The sequence below is a fragment of the Canis lupus genome, chromosome 23 (genome assembly GCF_048164855.1).
Source record: "Canis lupus baileyi chromosome 23, mCanLup2.hap1, whole genome shotgun sequence".
NCBI lineage: Eukaryota > Metazoa > Chordata > Mammalia > Carnivora > Canidae > Canis > Canis lupus.
In genome coordinates, this window is record NC_132860.1 from 31,350,218 (window position 1) to 31,364,710 (window position 14,493).

Genomic DNA, 14,493 nt, shown 5'->3' on the forward strand with positions numbered 1-14,493 from the left:
TAGATATCCCTTGGTTGAGTATTATTCCTTCCAAGTTGACTTCATAGTGATACTTTACTGAATGCCCACTAATGCTTAAATTCTTATGATTTGCTAAGTAATACTGATATAATTTTTTAAAAATTACGATATTATCTGGTGATGTTGGCAGTCACTTTTTCCTAATCACAATGGATGGGATGAATGAATATTCTTCTTTGCAAAGCCATTTCCCTAGCTGAATACTTGGCACCTGCTTTTGAGGGAGTTACTAAGGGACCTAGACTCAGGAGCATATAGTATTTTGAATGTTTGCTTAGATTCACTTTATTTAGGCCCATGATCTGTCATCTTCAAATTATCAAATATGTTTGCTAATTTATAAGTTATTCTTATATATCCAAGTGGGGAAAAACTTAGGCTACTTGAAATCAGAGAATCTTAAAGCTTTTTAGTACTATGGAAGTCATCCAATCCAACTCTCTGATTTTAAAGAAGGAGAAACTGAGGCTTAGTGATTGGATTTGATTAAGGTCATATAGCTAACTACTAAGAAAGATGGATTTCAAACCTGGCACTATTAACTCCTTAGTCCAGTATGCTTTTCATTAAAATATACTGCATATTTTAATTTTTTTGGAGGGGCTGGGGGAAAAAGGTACAGTAGCTCTAAAAATGTGCCATTTTAGTACTTATGACCTCCAGCCCAATGGTACAAGTGTAGGTTAAAAAATTTCTCTACCCTTCTCTTGATCCCTAGGGAAGGCATTTATGAAACGTATTTGTCTTAATTCTTTAGATTGCATTGCACCCATTGCAGAAACTCTTGCAACCCTACTCACAACCTGTTATTATAGTCCTTCTGAAAGAAACAGTTATTTGGCTCAAAGCCTGTTCATTCCCCATTGAAAAAAATAAGTAGAAGCAGGCACTCTATACAAGTGGGTTGAAAAGAAATCTAGGTGTTAATGAATCAATGTTATAACCTACGTCTAATATATGCAGTTTAAATAAATGATATTTTAATAATTTATCTCTGAGAAGCTATATATTATAGTACTGTATAAAATATATGAGTACATTAAAGTACCATCATAATGCTTTCAGTTTTCAAGCTGTGAGACCACATTACTAGAAACTTGTAATAAAGGAGGCCTCCTTGTACTTCTAAAGATAAAAAATGTTTGTGACTGCAGTCTATGAAGGAATTGCCTTTTAAAGAATCTTGTGTAACAGTATGTTTGATGCTGTAAAACACAAACATATTTTAACATTACTGTGCTTTATCATAATAAAGATTTCATCACAATTTAGAAAGAAAGAGGGCTTTATACTTATCGACTACCTATCATCCCAAACACTGTGCTATATATATTTTTTTATATACTATCTAATTTAATCTTCACAACTCTGAGATAAGATTATAAACTTATTTTTACAGACTAGGAAAGTAAGACAAAGACATTAGCTGGCTAAGATCACATGGTCTCTAACACACAGACCTGGGACTTGAACCCAAGAGTGTCTGATTCTAAAGCTACTGGACTTTCCTTTATATTGTGTTACTATCACTCAAAAAAATTGGAGTAAAAGCTGTTCTTTAACATCCCAGAAATTTCCTTAGCAAATCAAGTCACTCACTCACTACTTGTCCATTGTGTGTCTACAACTATGTAGAGTTGGATTCATCCATCTGTCCAATCCCCTACCTATTGCCAAATAGATATTAGGTGCCTCCTATATTCCAGGCACTATGCTAGACATTATGGATACAACGAGTGAAAAGGAAAGTCCTCAAGTCCTGTGGCAAAGAGGAGAGTCATTAATTAAATAGTCATAAAAATAAATGTAAAACTACAACGGTGTTAAGGAGTATAATGAATTACGAGTTAGTAGTTCTGGGTCTGAAATTTAACATGGTAATATTTTAGTGTCTAACAGGGGTCTCTGACTCAATCTAGAGGGTCATGGAAGGTTTCTCCAGGGAAATGATGGCTGAATAGAGATTTGGAGAAATAGTAAAATTACTTAGGTAAAGAAGATTGTCCTAGATTGAAGGAACACAATGTCTAAAGATACTATGGTGAGAGAAAGCAGTGAATGTCTGAAGACAGGTAAGGGTGACATGATATGAATGGAGCAGAGACAGCAAAGAGAAGCAGCACAGTGCATCAGGTAAGAGAGACACAGGCAGACAGATGTCACTGGGGCCTAGAGGCCAGATCAAGGATTCTGACTTGGATACTAAAGCAATGGGAGGCCACTGAACGCTTTTTTTTAATTTAATTTTTCACTTTAATTAAAAAAAAAAAACCCTTTTATTTATTTGAGAGAGAGAGGGAGAAAGTAAGCATGCAAGCACACACAAGTGGGGGGGGGGGGGCAGCAGAGGCAGAAGGAGAAGCAGGCTCTCAACTGAGCACAAAGCCTGATGCAGGGCTCGATCCCAAGGCCCTAGGATCATGACCTGAGTCAAAGGCAAATGCTTAACCAACTGAACCACCCAGGCACTCCGCCATGGAATGGTTTTAAAAGGAGAGATAACATGAACAGATTTACATTTTTTAAAAGCTTATGCTGAAGTGGGGAGAAGTGACTCAGAGGAGGAAAGAGCAGATACAGCAGGACCAGTCAGGAAGCTATTGAAGTAATCCAGGCAAGAGATGATGGTATCTTAATCTAAAAAGGTAAAAGTGGAAATGAAGATAAGTAGATAGATTTGAGATTTATATAAACATATAAAAATGCCAACTTAGTCACAGCTTGGATATAGGGAGTAAGGAAGATTTCAAAGATGAGTCTAGGATATGGTTTGCACAATTAGATGGACAGGGAACGTTGAAAGAAGATCAAATTTGGTAAGAAGAGGGGAGAAGAGCAGAAATCACGGATGGGTTCAGTTTTAGATTATTCTAAGATGCCTTTGAGATATATAAATGGCAGTAAGAGCTCTGAGCAAAAGTAAGGATTAGAGATGTGACTGTCAAGTTCCCTGAAAATAAATAGTAAGCTGTGAGTCCAGATGACATCACTTTGAGGAGAGAAAAGATCTGTGATGGAACCCTGAGGAATCCCAACATCTACTGGATTAGGAGAAGAGGATGAACTTGTCTAGAAGACTAAGAAGGAATAATCTCTGAGAACAGAGAATACCATGTCACAGGAGCCAGGAAAGGAGACAGTTTTCAGAACAAGAAAGTCATTAATTGTGCTGAGTAATGTTGAGAAGTTAAAAAAAAAAAGTCTGCTGGATTTAATAACATGACAATTATTACTGATCCTACAAAGAGGTGCTCCAGTGGTACGACAGGGGTGGAAGTCATATTAGAGGGAACAAGGAATGCGCAGTAGAAGCCATTGTGGCTATAAAAAAGTCATTCCCATCCTGAAGAAGTTAAGAGTTTCTTTTATTTGAGAAAGCAACACCTATATAGCACAAAAAATAGATCCAATGCTACCAGTTTTACTAACTCTTTAAATGCTATAGAAATCCAGAAAGGAAGAATCAAGGTGACTAGGTAACCCAGGAAAGTCTACAGAGAGGCAAAGTTTTTAATTAAATAAATTTAAAATTAATTAAACTAAAAATTAATTTTCAAACTCTTGTAGTTGACAATGTTTTTATTAATTTCAGGTGTACAACACAGTGACTCAACAATTCTATACACCACTTGAGGCTCACCACAGTAAGTGTAGTCACCATTTGTCACCATACAACATTATAAGAGAAAGACGGAGAGCTTTAAGGGGTGTATTTAAGAAGTACAAAACCGAATGACTGAAAAGTGCTGAATGCTGGGAAATTACATGCAAAGACTACATGGTGTGTGTGTGTGTGTGTGTGTGTGTGTGTGTGTGGTGAGGGGGAGGTGGAAGTGGTATAAGGTGGAGTGATCAAAAAAAAGCCAAGAGATATGGATGCAGTCCTGTTTTGTGACATAGGTTCAACACTGAATTATTAAGGACTGGATAATCTATGCCCTAGTTTCTCCTGTTTTTTTTTTTTTTTTTTTTTTTTTGCTGCCAACCTATGGGTCAATTCCTTTCTTATAATCAATTATACCAGAGGGTTGGTAGGAAAAAAGGAAGTAAGAATCATAAATCAACCGTGCTGCTCATTGGTTCTGGATAACGCTGTGTGAAAAGTTGGGATGTGTTAAATCAATGTAGCTTTGTATTTATGGCTTTGAAGCAGAAGAATACAGATTTCAGAACCAGAGGGAGTAAGGTCTGCTCACTAACTGTCATTCACTACCTATGTGAGCTTGGGAAGTGCAACCAGTGTCCTTAAACCCTAGCTTCTCATCTGTAAAATGGGAGAAACAGTAAGTTTCTTGGCAAGATTGTTCCAGGACTTAGAGATGAAATGATAGTGCTTGCTTTATAGGAATCTACTAACTGATGGCTAATACCATTTTAGTAATACTATAATATACAGAGAAAACAGGAAATATATTCAAAGAGGTAACCTTGTATACCTAAGATGGAGATATTTTATTTACTGGTAGGCCCTGATCTACATTTTTCCACTGATGTTTATCTAGAGACAACTGAAAAACATCAGAAAGCAGAGTTTTGTTTTTGGACCCTTTGTGAGATAAACATAATATATTTGTCTCACAGATTTTTACATTAATGCTATTAAGGATATAACTATTCAATTAATATTTAAAGAGTCAAATATATTATTTTATATTACTGCTAATTTTGTTAAAGTGAAAGAAGAGACAAAAGAAGAAAAAAGGAAAAAGTAAACTAGAAGAATTAAAAAGCAACCAAAGTGTGAAAAAAGGACAGAGCATAAGGGAGGCAAAAGAGAACAGAGAGAGAGAGAGAGAGAGACCGAAAGACAGAGACAAGATAGACAAGAAGAAATAGTCAGAAGAGAAGGGACAGGAGAATCTGCCCAGACATCTCAGATCCTTCTATCCCCTCCCCTCTCAATTTCTATATGACAACAAAACCAAAGTACTCTGAGCCTCCTGTTTTGTCTGATCCTGCCACTGCTTTCCTTTCTTGCCCAGCATACACCAGTCCCTCAGGCTCCTTACCAGTATTTCAGCTGATAGTACCAGGCACTGCTAAACAGTGTTCTGGGCCACTTCCTCTCAATTATTTAAAAAAAAAAAGAAAAAAAAAACACGCTTATATTTGCATCTGCTAAACTAAGCAGGACACCATGTGATAGGTGTGTTTAGAGTGTGTTTAGAGAACATCAGGATCTTATTTAGGAACACTATTTTAAAAAGAGATACCTTAAAAAAAAGAGAGAGAGAGATACCTTTTAGAAAGTTTATCATTAAAAAAAAAAGTTTATCATTTTAAGAAATGTAAAGTGTGATGGATATAATTTTTAAAAATATGCCAAAGGATAAATGAAATTAAGTCAAGGGAAAAACTCAAGATTCTGAGACCACCAACCCTGATTTACTTAGTGATTTTTCTTACTGTGTGCTGAGGGCCATCTTCATTATCCCTCATGTAGAAAGGCTTGAGTGCTAATGGATAATTAATGACAAAGACTGGTATGTTGCCACAGTGCTTCACCAAGTACTTTTCATGTTCAGTGTGTAGATCAACACCCCACTGTAATGAGAAAATAGAATTATCAAAGGAGAAGAAAGAGCAGAAATATACAATGCAGTATCCAAAAATAACCTCTATCAGTTCCAAGGGCTTCCTCTGAGATCAGTGATGTGTGGAGCTGTCTGCTAAGGTTACTCAGATAACTAAGCCATAGAGGTGTGTTACAAGAACATCTGAAGGCCTGGAAAGATGAAAGCTGAAACGAGTAGATAAACATTATGCTTTCTGTCCCCCATATCTTGCGGAGCAGCATTTAGCAGATGAATCGCATCTGCAGGAAAACAAAGTACCCTTCCCACAGTGTATAAAAGCTGGCTTCAAAATCATAGTTTTTATTAATATTGCCTAGAGCTTCTTCTATGGTTACTGTTCCTAAGTCGCAGGAAATTAAATGATGAAAGATAATATTCCTAATATTGAGTCTCTCTCTGGCTAGATGGCTTCTTTCAGTGATTTTTTTTTTAATAAGAAAGTCAATTCATATATCAGATGCTCTGATGAATATTTAATAACACTTATTTATTCAACAAATACTAACATGCCTATTAAATCCCAGTACCATGCTAGGTACTGAACATAGTGGTAAGAAAAATAGAACTCCTGACTTCATGAAGCTTCCAGGGTAGGAGACAAATATTAAATAAAAAAATTATACAAACAAATAACTGATTATAAATGTAACAAGCACAACTACTATACCTCATAAGAAGATCTGACTTAACTGGGGATAGGACTGGTAAATAGAATAGTTTGAAGACAAAGTAATCACAGTACATTCCTAACGTTATATTATCCCTACTTGTCTGCCAATATGTTAATTATAGGTTAAAGGCCCTAGCATAGGAATGAGGAGACTTGTTTCTAATATTATGTGCATGCCCAGTGAGAAATCATGTGGCCTCTCTGGACATATTACCATTCTTTTAAAGGATTTTCATCTTCCTATCCTTCCAGAAGGTTTAGGAAGATAGTTTAAAGATTATAAACTTCTTTATAATCTTTAGTCACTGCTATTAAAAATGATATGACTCTACTTCAAAATTATTTACTCTAAATATTTTAACAAGGTTGAGCAAATATCAAAAAAAGACAATCTAAAGATGGGCAAATATTAAACAATGCTAATAAGAAAAGTAAGATTATTTACTTTTAAAGATTTTATTTATTTATTCCGCGGGGGGAGGGAGGGGGAGAGGTAGAGAGAGAGGGAGAAGCAGACTGTGCTGAGTGCAGAGCTTGATGCTGGGCCCTATCTCAGGATCTTGAGATCATGACCTGAGCCAAAACCAAGAATCAGATTTAACTGACTAAGACACCCAGGCACCCCAGAAAAATAAGATTATTTTAAAAGTTTCTTTCTTTCTTCTTCTCCTTTTTTTTTTTTTTTTTTTAAGGTAAGTTCTATGCCCAACATGGGACTGGAACTCACAACAATTAAATCAGAAGTTGCATGGTCTACTGAATGAGCCAGCTCAGTGCCCCAGGATTCTCAATGAAATATGATATGGACAAGAGGGGAAAATACAAATATAAATACTACCTCTGGAGTGAAGGTGAAGTTCTGAGATGACTGCTTTAAGATCTCTACTGCTTCAGTATAAGAAATGCTGGAAAGAAAGAGAGTAAAAGCAGAGAAAGGTCAATATAATGGCATGTTGCTAATTACTTCATCTGAAAAACTACAAAGGGTCTATTCTCATATAATTTTTGAGATCACAAAGGAGTACTAAATGATTATTGAGTAATCAGGAATAATTGTAAATAAATCATCACTAATTAATGAGGAATTAAGGCTGACCTAATTGTATGAGAACTGATCAGTATGATGAAAAGTGGTCATTCAGTAATCCCATTCTTGACCTACTTGCAGTATATACAGAGAACCTTGTCACTTAAGCAAGTAAAGATTTTCTCTGAATTCATGTTATGCCAATGCCCTAATAAAAGGTGTGAAATAGTGAGGCTGAAAGAGTAAAAATCTTTTCACAAAGTCATCATTTATTCATTATTCATAACACATTTATTGAACACCTACTATGTGCTAGGCATTATTCTAGACACTGGAGAGACAAAACAAAGCCTTTACGGAACTGATATTTGTGTGTGTGCATCTGTGTATGAGTGCTGGGATTTGGGGTTCGAGAATAAACAAACAGAATATAAAGCCAGAAATCTTTCGTGCTGTAAGAAAAATAAAGCAAGGGAAGAAGACATAGGGTGTTTGGTGGTGTAATTTTAGATACGACGGTCAAGAAAGGACTCAATGACTTGGGGATATGTGAAATAAGGAAATAAACCATATAAATATATGAGGGTAAGTATTCCAGGCAAAAGGAACAGTAAGTACAAAGGCCTGAAGTGAAGGAACAGTTTGGCTCATTCAAGGAACAAAAAGGTCAATGTGCCTGTAGCATACTGTACAAGGGGAAGAATGCCAGGAAATCAAATAAGAGAGATAGTCAGAGGTCAGATCTTATGGATTCTTTCAGGCCACGGTCAGGGCTCTGTAATATATGCTAAGCATTGTAAGACTGTTTAGGAAAAAAGTCATTGGTTATTACACCTCAGTAAGAAACTCTCAGGTCTAAAGCAAGCCACACACACATTTGTTTGAATTTAACTGAATAGGTAATATATGAACATAGTAAAAAAAAAAAAAAAAAAGTATAAAAGCATCTATTTCTCTTCCATCCTGTCCCATAGCCGCCCACTTAGCCGCCTGCCCATAGCTCCTCTCTTCACATACAATCACTGTTACTGGTTTTTTGTGTATCCTTCCAGAAGGTTTTATACATCTATAAGCAAGTATTAACATATAATCTCCTTTGTTTAATAGATGGCAGCCATAGTATACATGCCATATACATTCTTTCACATCTTTTCTTACTCAGTAATATACCTTGCAGATCTTTTCATATCCATATATAAGCTTCTCCATTTTTTGAACTATCATATAATATTCTATTTTGTGACTATAACATAGTTTACTCATTCATCTACTGATGGATATTTCAGCTGTTTCTAATCTTTTGCTATTATAAATCATGACTACATACATCTGTCACAAATGATTCACATGAATTTTGCATATGGAAAAAATAGAATTGTTGGATTGTAATGTATTTATGTTTACAGTTTTTAGATATTTTGATACTGCTAAAGACACTGCTTCCCTTTGATAGTGTTATACTAATTTATGTCCACTGGTAGTATATGAAAATGTCAGTTTCCATATGCCCTTTGCAACATTACTTTGAACATTTTTTTAAAGATTTTATTCATTAGAGTGAGACAAAGAGCATGGGCGGGGGGTGGGTGGGGGGGTTGGGTGGGGAGGCAGGGAGAAAGAAGGGGAAGCACACTTCCTGCTAAACAGGGAGCCTGATGTAGGGCTCATGACCTGAGCCAAGGCAGATGCTTAGCTAACTGAGTCACCCAGGAGCCCTTGTAACAGTACTCTGGATGATTAAAAACAAAAATCTACAATAAATAACGTCCAAAAATCTCCCCTCAATTCCCCACCAAAACCGCAAAACAAAACAAACAAGATCCAAAAGTCTATAAACTTCCTGAAGTCTTTAAACTAAAAAAAATAGGGGGTCCCTGGGTGGCTCAGTGGTTTGGAGACTGCCTTTAGCCCACGGCACGATCCTGGAGTCCCGGGATCAAGTCCCGCATCAGGCTCCCGGCATGGAGCCTGCCTCTCCCTCCTCCTGTGTCTCTGCCTCTCTCTCTAGGTCTATCACGAATATATAAATAAATAAATCTTAAAAAAAAAAAAAAACTCAAAAAATAGGGACACCTGGGTGGCTCAGTGGTTGAGAAATCTACCTTCGGCTCAGGGCATGATCCTGGAGTCTGGGGATCAAGTCCTGCGTCGGGTTCCCTGTGAGGAGCCTGCCTATGGCTCTGCCTCTTTCTCTGTGTCTTTCATGAATAAATAAATAAAACCTTAAAAAAAAAAAACACTCAAAAAATAAGTTACCCAAAAAAATTTATTCTATGAAGGAAAAATTAAATTCAAACCTATAATAATTAATTGGAAGGAGTTGTGTATATAGTACAAAAAAAGCCTCCAAAGCTATGTTTTGAGTGATATTTTTCCAAGATGAAAATTTTATTCAAATTAGAATCGTATTACATCACAATTTCTAAGGCAAGAATGAAAGTGGTGTTGGGGGTATTAATCATATTTAAACAAGCATTTTACAGAAGGGAAAAGGAAGGTAAAAGGGGACAGTAACTCGCCCAAAATCACTCATGTAAACTAGTAAGCCTGATGTGGTGACTCCACAGCCTCAGCTTTTAACTACTAAGATGGTACCTAAAACACTTGGAGTTTAATATACTCAATCAAAACAAAGACAGATGGGCGCTCTGAGTTCTCCCTCTGATGCTACCCCTTACTGGCTACTATGTAAATCACTTCAACTTAATGAAAGTATTTTATAAATTTGTGTAATGTTTTATATAAACATTTAAAAAATAAGTATTTGTACTTGTAAAATAAGGAGATTGGACTATGCTATCTCAAGTTCTTTTCTGCTTTGACATTCTATTGTTCTATTCCATCAATTACTTGATACGATCTACTCATTATACTGAGAAATATAAGAGCAGTCAAAGTGGGAAGCACAGGGATTTTGTCCATGGATATGTTTGCTACATTATTCTAAAAAATGACTTTCTAAGTATCTCTTGTTATTCTGGATCTCCTGCTTTACTCCCACATCTTAAGTTGAAGCAGAGCTTTTCAGCTCAAATTACAGTTCTGACACTGGATATCCTTAATGGCCTTTATCAACTCTCTCTCCTAATTTCTTTTGATATGTACAGAGAATAATATCTCTTCTTCCCAGAAGCTTTTTCTAAAGTACTTTAAGAAGGAAGAGACATAGTGATATTGCTTGATGCAGTACCAAACTACCTTCAGATTTAAATTTTTTTTATGATTTAAGGAAATTATTCTGAAGCTGTTGGATTAAAACTGCTTAGCTAAAATTATTAGCATTCTTTAACTCAAATTCACAGATACATGAAGAGCAAAAGAAGGTAAGTACTCTACATTTTAAAAACCTTAATGCTATAAAGGAGACATAAAATAATTGAATTCTATTTCTGCTTAGTAAAGACTAAATTCAATTACTAGACAAGTCCTTTAAATAATTTACTTTCATATAAAACAATTATAAGTAGTCAAGAATACAATGAAATCTATTTATGCAAAGGAATACAAGTCACATGGTATCTCTTTTTTTTCTTTTAATTTTTATTTATTTATGATAGTCACACAGAGAGAGAGAGAGACAGAGAGAGAGAGAGGCAGAGACACAGGCAGAGGGAGAAGCAGGCTCCACGCACCGGGAGCCTGATGTGGGATTCGATCCCGGGTCTCCAGGATCGTGCCCTGGGCCAAAGGCAGGCGCTAAACCGCTGCGGCACCCAGGGATCCCGTCACATGGTATCTCATGTACATACACGCGCATGTGCGTGTGTGTGCATGCGTGTGTGTATGCATATGTGTACTTCAGGGAGTATCTCCCTTCTAACTCATCACACTTAGGTTTACTTTCATGTCTTATGGTTGTTAAAATCTCTGGTTTCAAAGATTGGCAACTAACCCTTCCCCTCATCATCTTTTTTTTTTTTTTTTAAGATTTTATTTATTTATTCATGAGAGACACAGAGAGAGAGGCAGAGACACAGGCAGAGGGAGAAGCAGGCTCCATGCAGGGAACCTGACATGGGACTCGATCCCGGGTGTCCAGGATCACGCCCTGGGCAGAAGGCGGCGCTAAACCGCTGAGCCACCCAGGCTGCCCTCACCATCTCGAGAAACCTCTGCATCATGCCATTTATGTATCTCCCTCTGGTACTCAGTTCCCTCTTTATTTGTAGCTCCTGGAACTTCTCTTACTTTCTAGTGACTCAACAATGTATTTAAACGAATTTTTATAATTTTTAACAACCATTTTTAGATGTTTTGCAGCAGGAATGTTATTTTAGTTATCTAGTCTGGCACACTGCTTAAGCAGTTTGGTCATTTGAACTTTTCGACAAAATGACAGACAAGTTACAAATTTATAGATGAGGAAATGCAAGTTTAGAAAGGTTAAAAATTTACTATTAATCAAGTTTATAGTTGTAATCAAATAATCATTCATGTAAAAAGTTAACTATTCATCTTTTTCTCTAGATTTTAAATTCCATAAAAGAACTAATCCATGCCTATATCATGGATCATCAGTGACTGTGACTAGCACAGTGCCTAACTCATAGTAGATAGTTTGGTGAAAAAAACCTAAGACATTCATTAATGGCTGATAAGGAGTATAGCTAGAACTAGAATCCAGGCTCACTACACTCAGTGCCCAAAGTAAACAGTGATAGGAATTAATAGGAAACCTCAGGGAGAGGACCTAACCTAAAGGAGAATACTCCCACCCCTGTGGCTACTCAAATGTCATTTACTCATTCATTCAGTTATTCAATAAATATTTACCGAGCTTCCAGTACTAAGTACTGGGAGTGTTAACAATAAACAAAATAAACAAGTCCCCAATCACACAGTGGTGACAAACACTAAACAAATCATTACAGGTATACATTTAAATGACAACTATGGGGGCACCTGGGTGGCTCAGTGGTTGACCATCTCCCTTTGGCTCAGGTCCTGATCCCAGAGTCCTGGAATCGAGTCCTGCATCAGGCTCCCTGCAGGGAGCTGTTTCCCTCTGCCTATGTCTCTGCCTCTCTCTGTGTGTCTCTCATGAATAAATAAAATCTTAAAAAAAAAAAAAAAACCCACCATCCACAACTATGATTTGCATTGTGGAATGGACGATGATGCCAGCAATGACCAGTGTGGCACAGCCCATGAATTCATTTCCCAACCTCAGTATTTCACAGACCTGGACTTCAAAGCACAAGTGATATGTGAGGGTCATAAGGACAGCGAAGAGCTACAACTGCTCTAGCATTAATTGCAGTGCCCTTTTGAAGCACAGTGGTCAAAAGCATGAGCTTTGAAATCAGGTAAGTGAGTTTGAATTCCCATTTCATCTTTTACTTGCTTAATCTCTTTGATTCTTATTCCACAGAAGAGCAATAGTAACTACTCACAGAGTTGTAAAGATACAATGAACTATTTATGATGTAAAGTTTATCACTGTCTAGCACATAAGCTAATATTTAATAAATGATAGATATTTTTTCCCATCTTCCATCTTATTCACTAGATAGGATATGGATAACTAGATAGGATATGGATTCACTAGATAGGATATGGATACTTCTCTTAAGATGTTTTCCTTGGTTTTCTGTCACTAGCACAGATTCCTTAGGACCCCCAAATTAATTCTTTCCTTCCCTGCTTACTACTTTTATCAATGTGCAATGTCCAGAACTTTTCCATAAACTCTAGATCTATCTGTACACTGAAGCTGCCTACTCAACATCTACAACTGGATGTCTGAATCTTAACATAATACATGAGGTTGATGATCCTGATGCCATCTCATTTGCCCCCAGACCTCTTGCAATTCTAATGGCTTTCCCAAGTTCAATTAATGGCCAACTCCATTTTTATAGCTGTATTAAGACAAAAGCTTAAAGTCACACTTGACTTCTCTCTCTTTCCCATTCTCAGCAAATCCTGTTTGCTCTATATTTAAAATATATCTAGAATAGAACAACTTCTTTCTACCTCTACTGCCACCATCCTGGCCTACAACAGTTAATTTTATGTGTCAGCTTGGCTGGGCTATGGTACTCAGATGTCTGTTTAAACATTCAAGAAGTTTCTGTGAAGGTGTTTCTGGATGAGACTGACATTTAAATCAGGGACTCTGAGTAGAGTATGTTACCCCCCATAATGTGAGTGGGCCACATCTAATCAGTTGGAGGCCTTAATAGGACAAAGACTGGCCTCTCCTAAGAAAGAGGGAACTCTGCCAGAAGAATGCCTTCATTCCAGCTGCCAACTCTTCCCTGAGTCTCTAGCCGGCTGACTACACCATCAAATTTTGAACTCAAGAAGTCTCCACATTGTGAGATGGTTCCTTAAAAATAGATCTTTCTCTATATACATCATGTAGGTTCTGTTTCTCTGTATAAATCTAATACATGGTCCAAACCATCGTTAACTCTCACCCAGATGATCTCCTGGGTTGATTTTCTGCCTTCACTCTTGTGCCTGCTCTCATTCTAAAGCCTGTTCTCAACTACCAGCCAGAGTGATCCTCTTAAAACTAATTGAGATCTTATCAGTCCTCTACAGAGCCCCTCAGTGGCTTCCCTACGTCACTCAAGCAAAACCCCAAATTCTTCACAGTGACCTGCAAGGCCCTACATGATTTTCCCACCTTCCACCTCCTTTCTTTAACTTCTATTTTCCTTTTCCCTTTTTCACTCCTCACTATTACCTGAACATACCAGGCAGCTCCAAATTCGAGACCCTTGTACTTGCTATTACCTCTGCCTAAAATATTCTTTTCCCACATAACCATACAGCTAATTCTCTTAACTGTCTTTAAATCTTTACTCAAAAATCATCTTAGGGAGATCTTCTCTGTCACACTATCTAAAACTTCTACTTAGGGGATCCCTGGATGGCATGGCAGTTTGGTGCCTGCCCTCGGCCAGGGCATGGTCCTGGGGACCTGGGATCGAGTCCCGCATCGGGCTCCCTGCGTGGAGCCTGCTTCTCCCTCTGCCTGTGTCTCTGCCTCTCTCTCTCTCTGTGTCTCTCATGAATAAATAAATAAAATCTTAAAAATAAAAAAATAAAATAAAATAAAACTTCTACTTCCTCACTCTTTTGTCTCATCTTCTTTCTCTTTTATGGGTTTCTTCCCCCTTAATACAACTCATTCTCACAGACTATAGGTTTTATTTATTATTCTTGTTTCTTATTATCACTCATCCCTC

General features: G+C 37.1%; 1 protein-coding gene and 1 long non-coding RNA gene across 12 annotated transcripts in view; one reads left to right on the plus strand and one right to left on the minus strand.

Annotated features, from left to right (window-relative positions):
* LOC140615065 (uncharacterized) overlaps positions 1-14,493 on the plus strand; it is a 53,880-nt gene that overhangs the window by 32,739 nt on the left and 6,648 nt on the right. The window contains exons 2-3 of one of the 2 annotated variants that reach the window (XR_012015735.1): positions 3,614-3,665; positions 6,960-7,203. This is a non-coding gene — a long non-coding RNA (uncharacterized lncRNA). Of the gene's footprint in view, positions 1-3,613; positions 3,666-6,959; positions 7,523-14,493 lie in introns of those variants that run through there. The other variant, XR_012015734.1, reaches the window with a different exon arrangement.
* Positions 1-14,493, minus strand: part of NARS2 (asparaginyl-tRNA synthetase 2, mitochondrial) — a 135,922-nt gene that overhangs the window by 29,793 nt on the left and 91,636 nt on the right. For all 10 annotated transcript variants that reach the window (XM_072794805.1, XM_072794800.1, XM_072794803.1 and 7 more), the window contains exons 10-11: positions 7,106-7,172; positions 5,428-5,565 (exon numbers count right to left, since the gene is read on the minus strand). In XM_072794805.1, the coding sequence (XP_072650906.1) occupies positions 5,428-5,565; positions 7,106-7,172 (205 nt within the window). The remainder of the gene's footprint in view (positions 1-5,427; positions 5,566-7,105; positions 7,173-14,493) is intronic.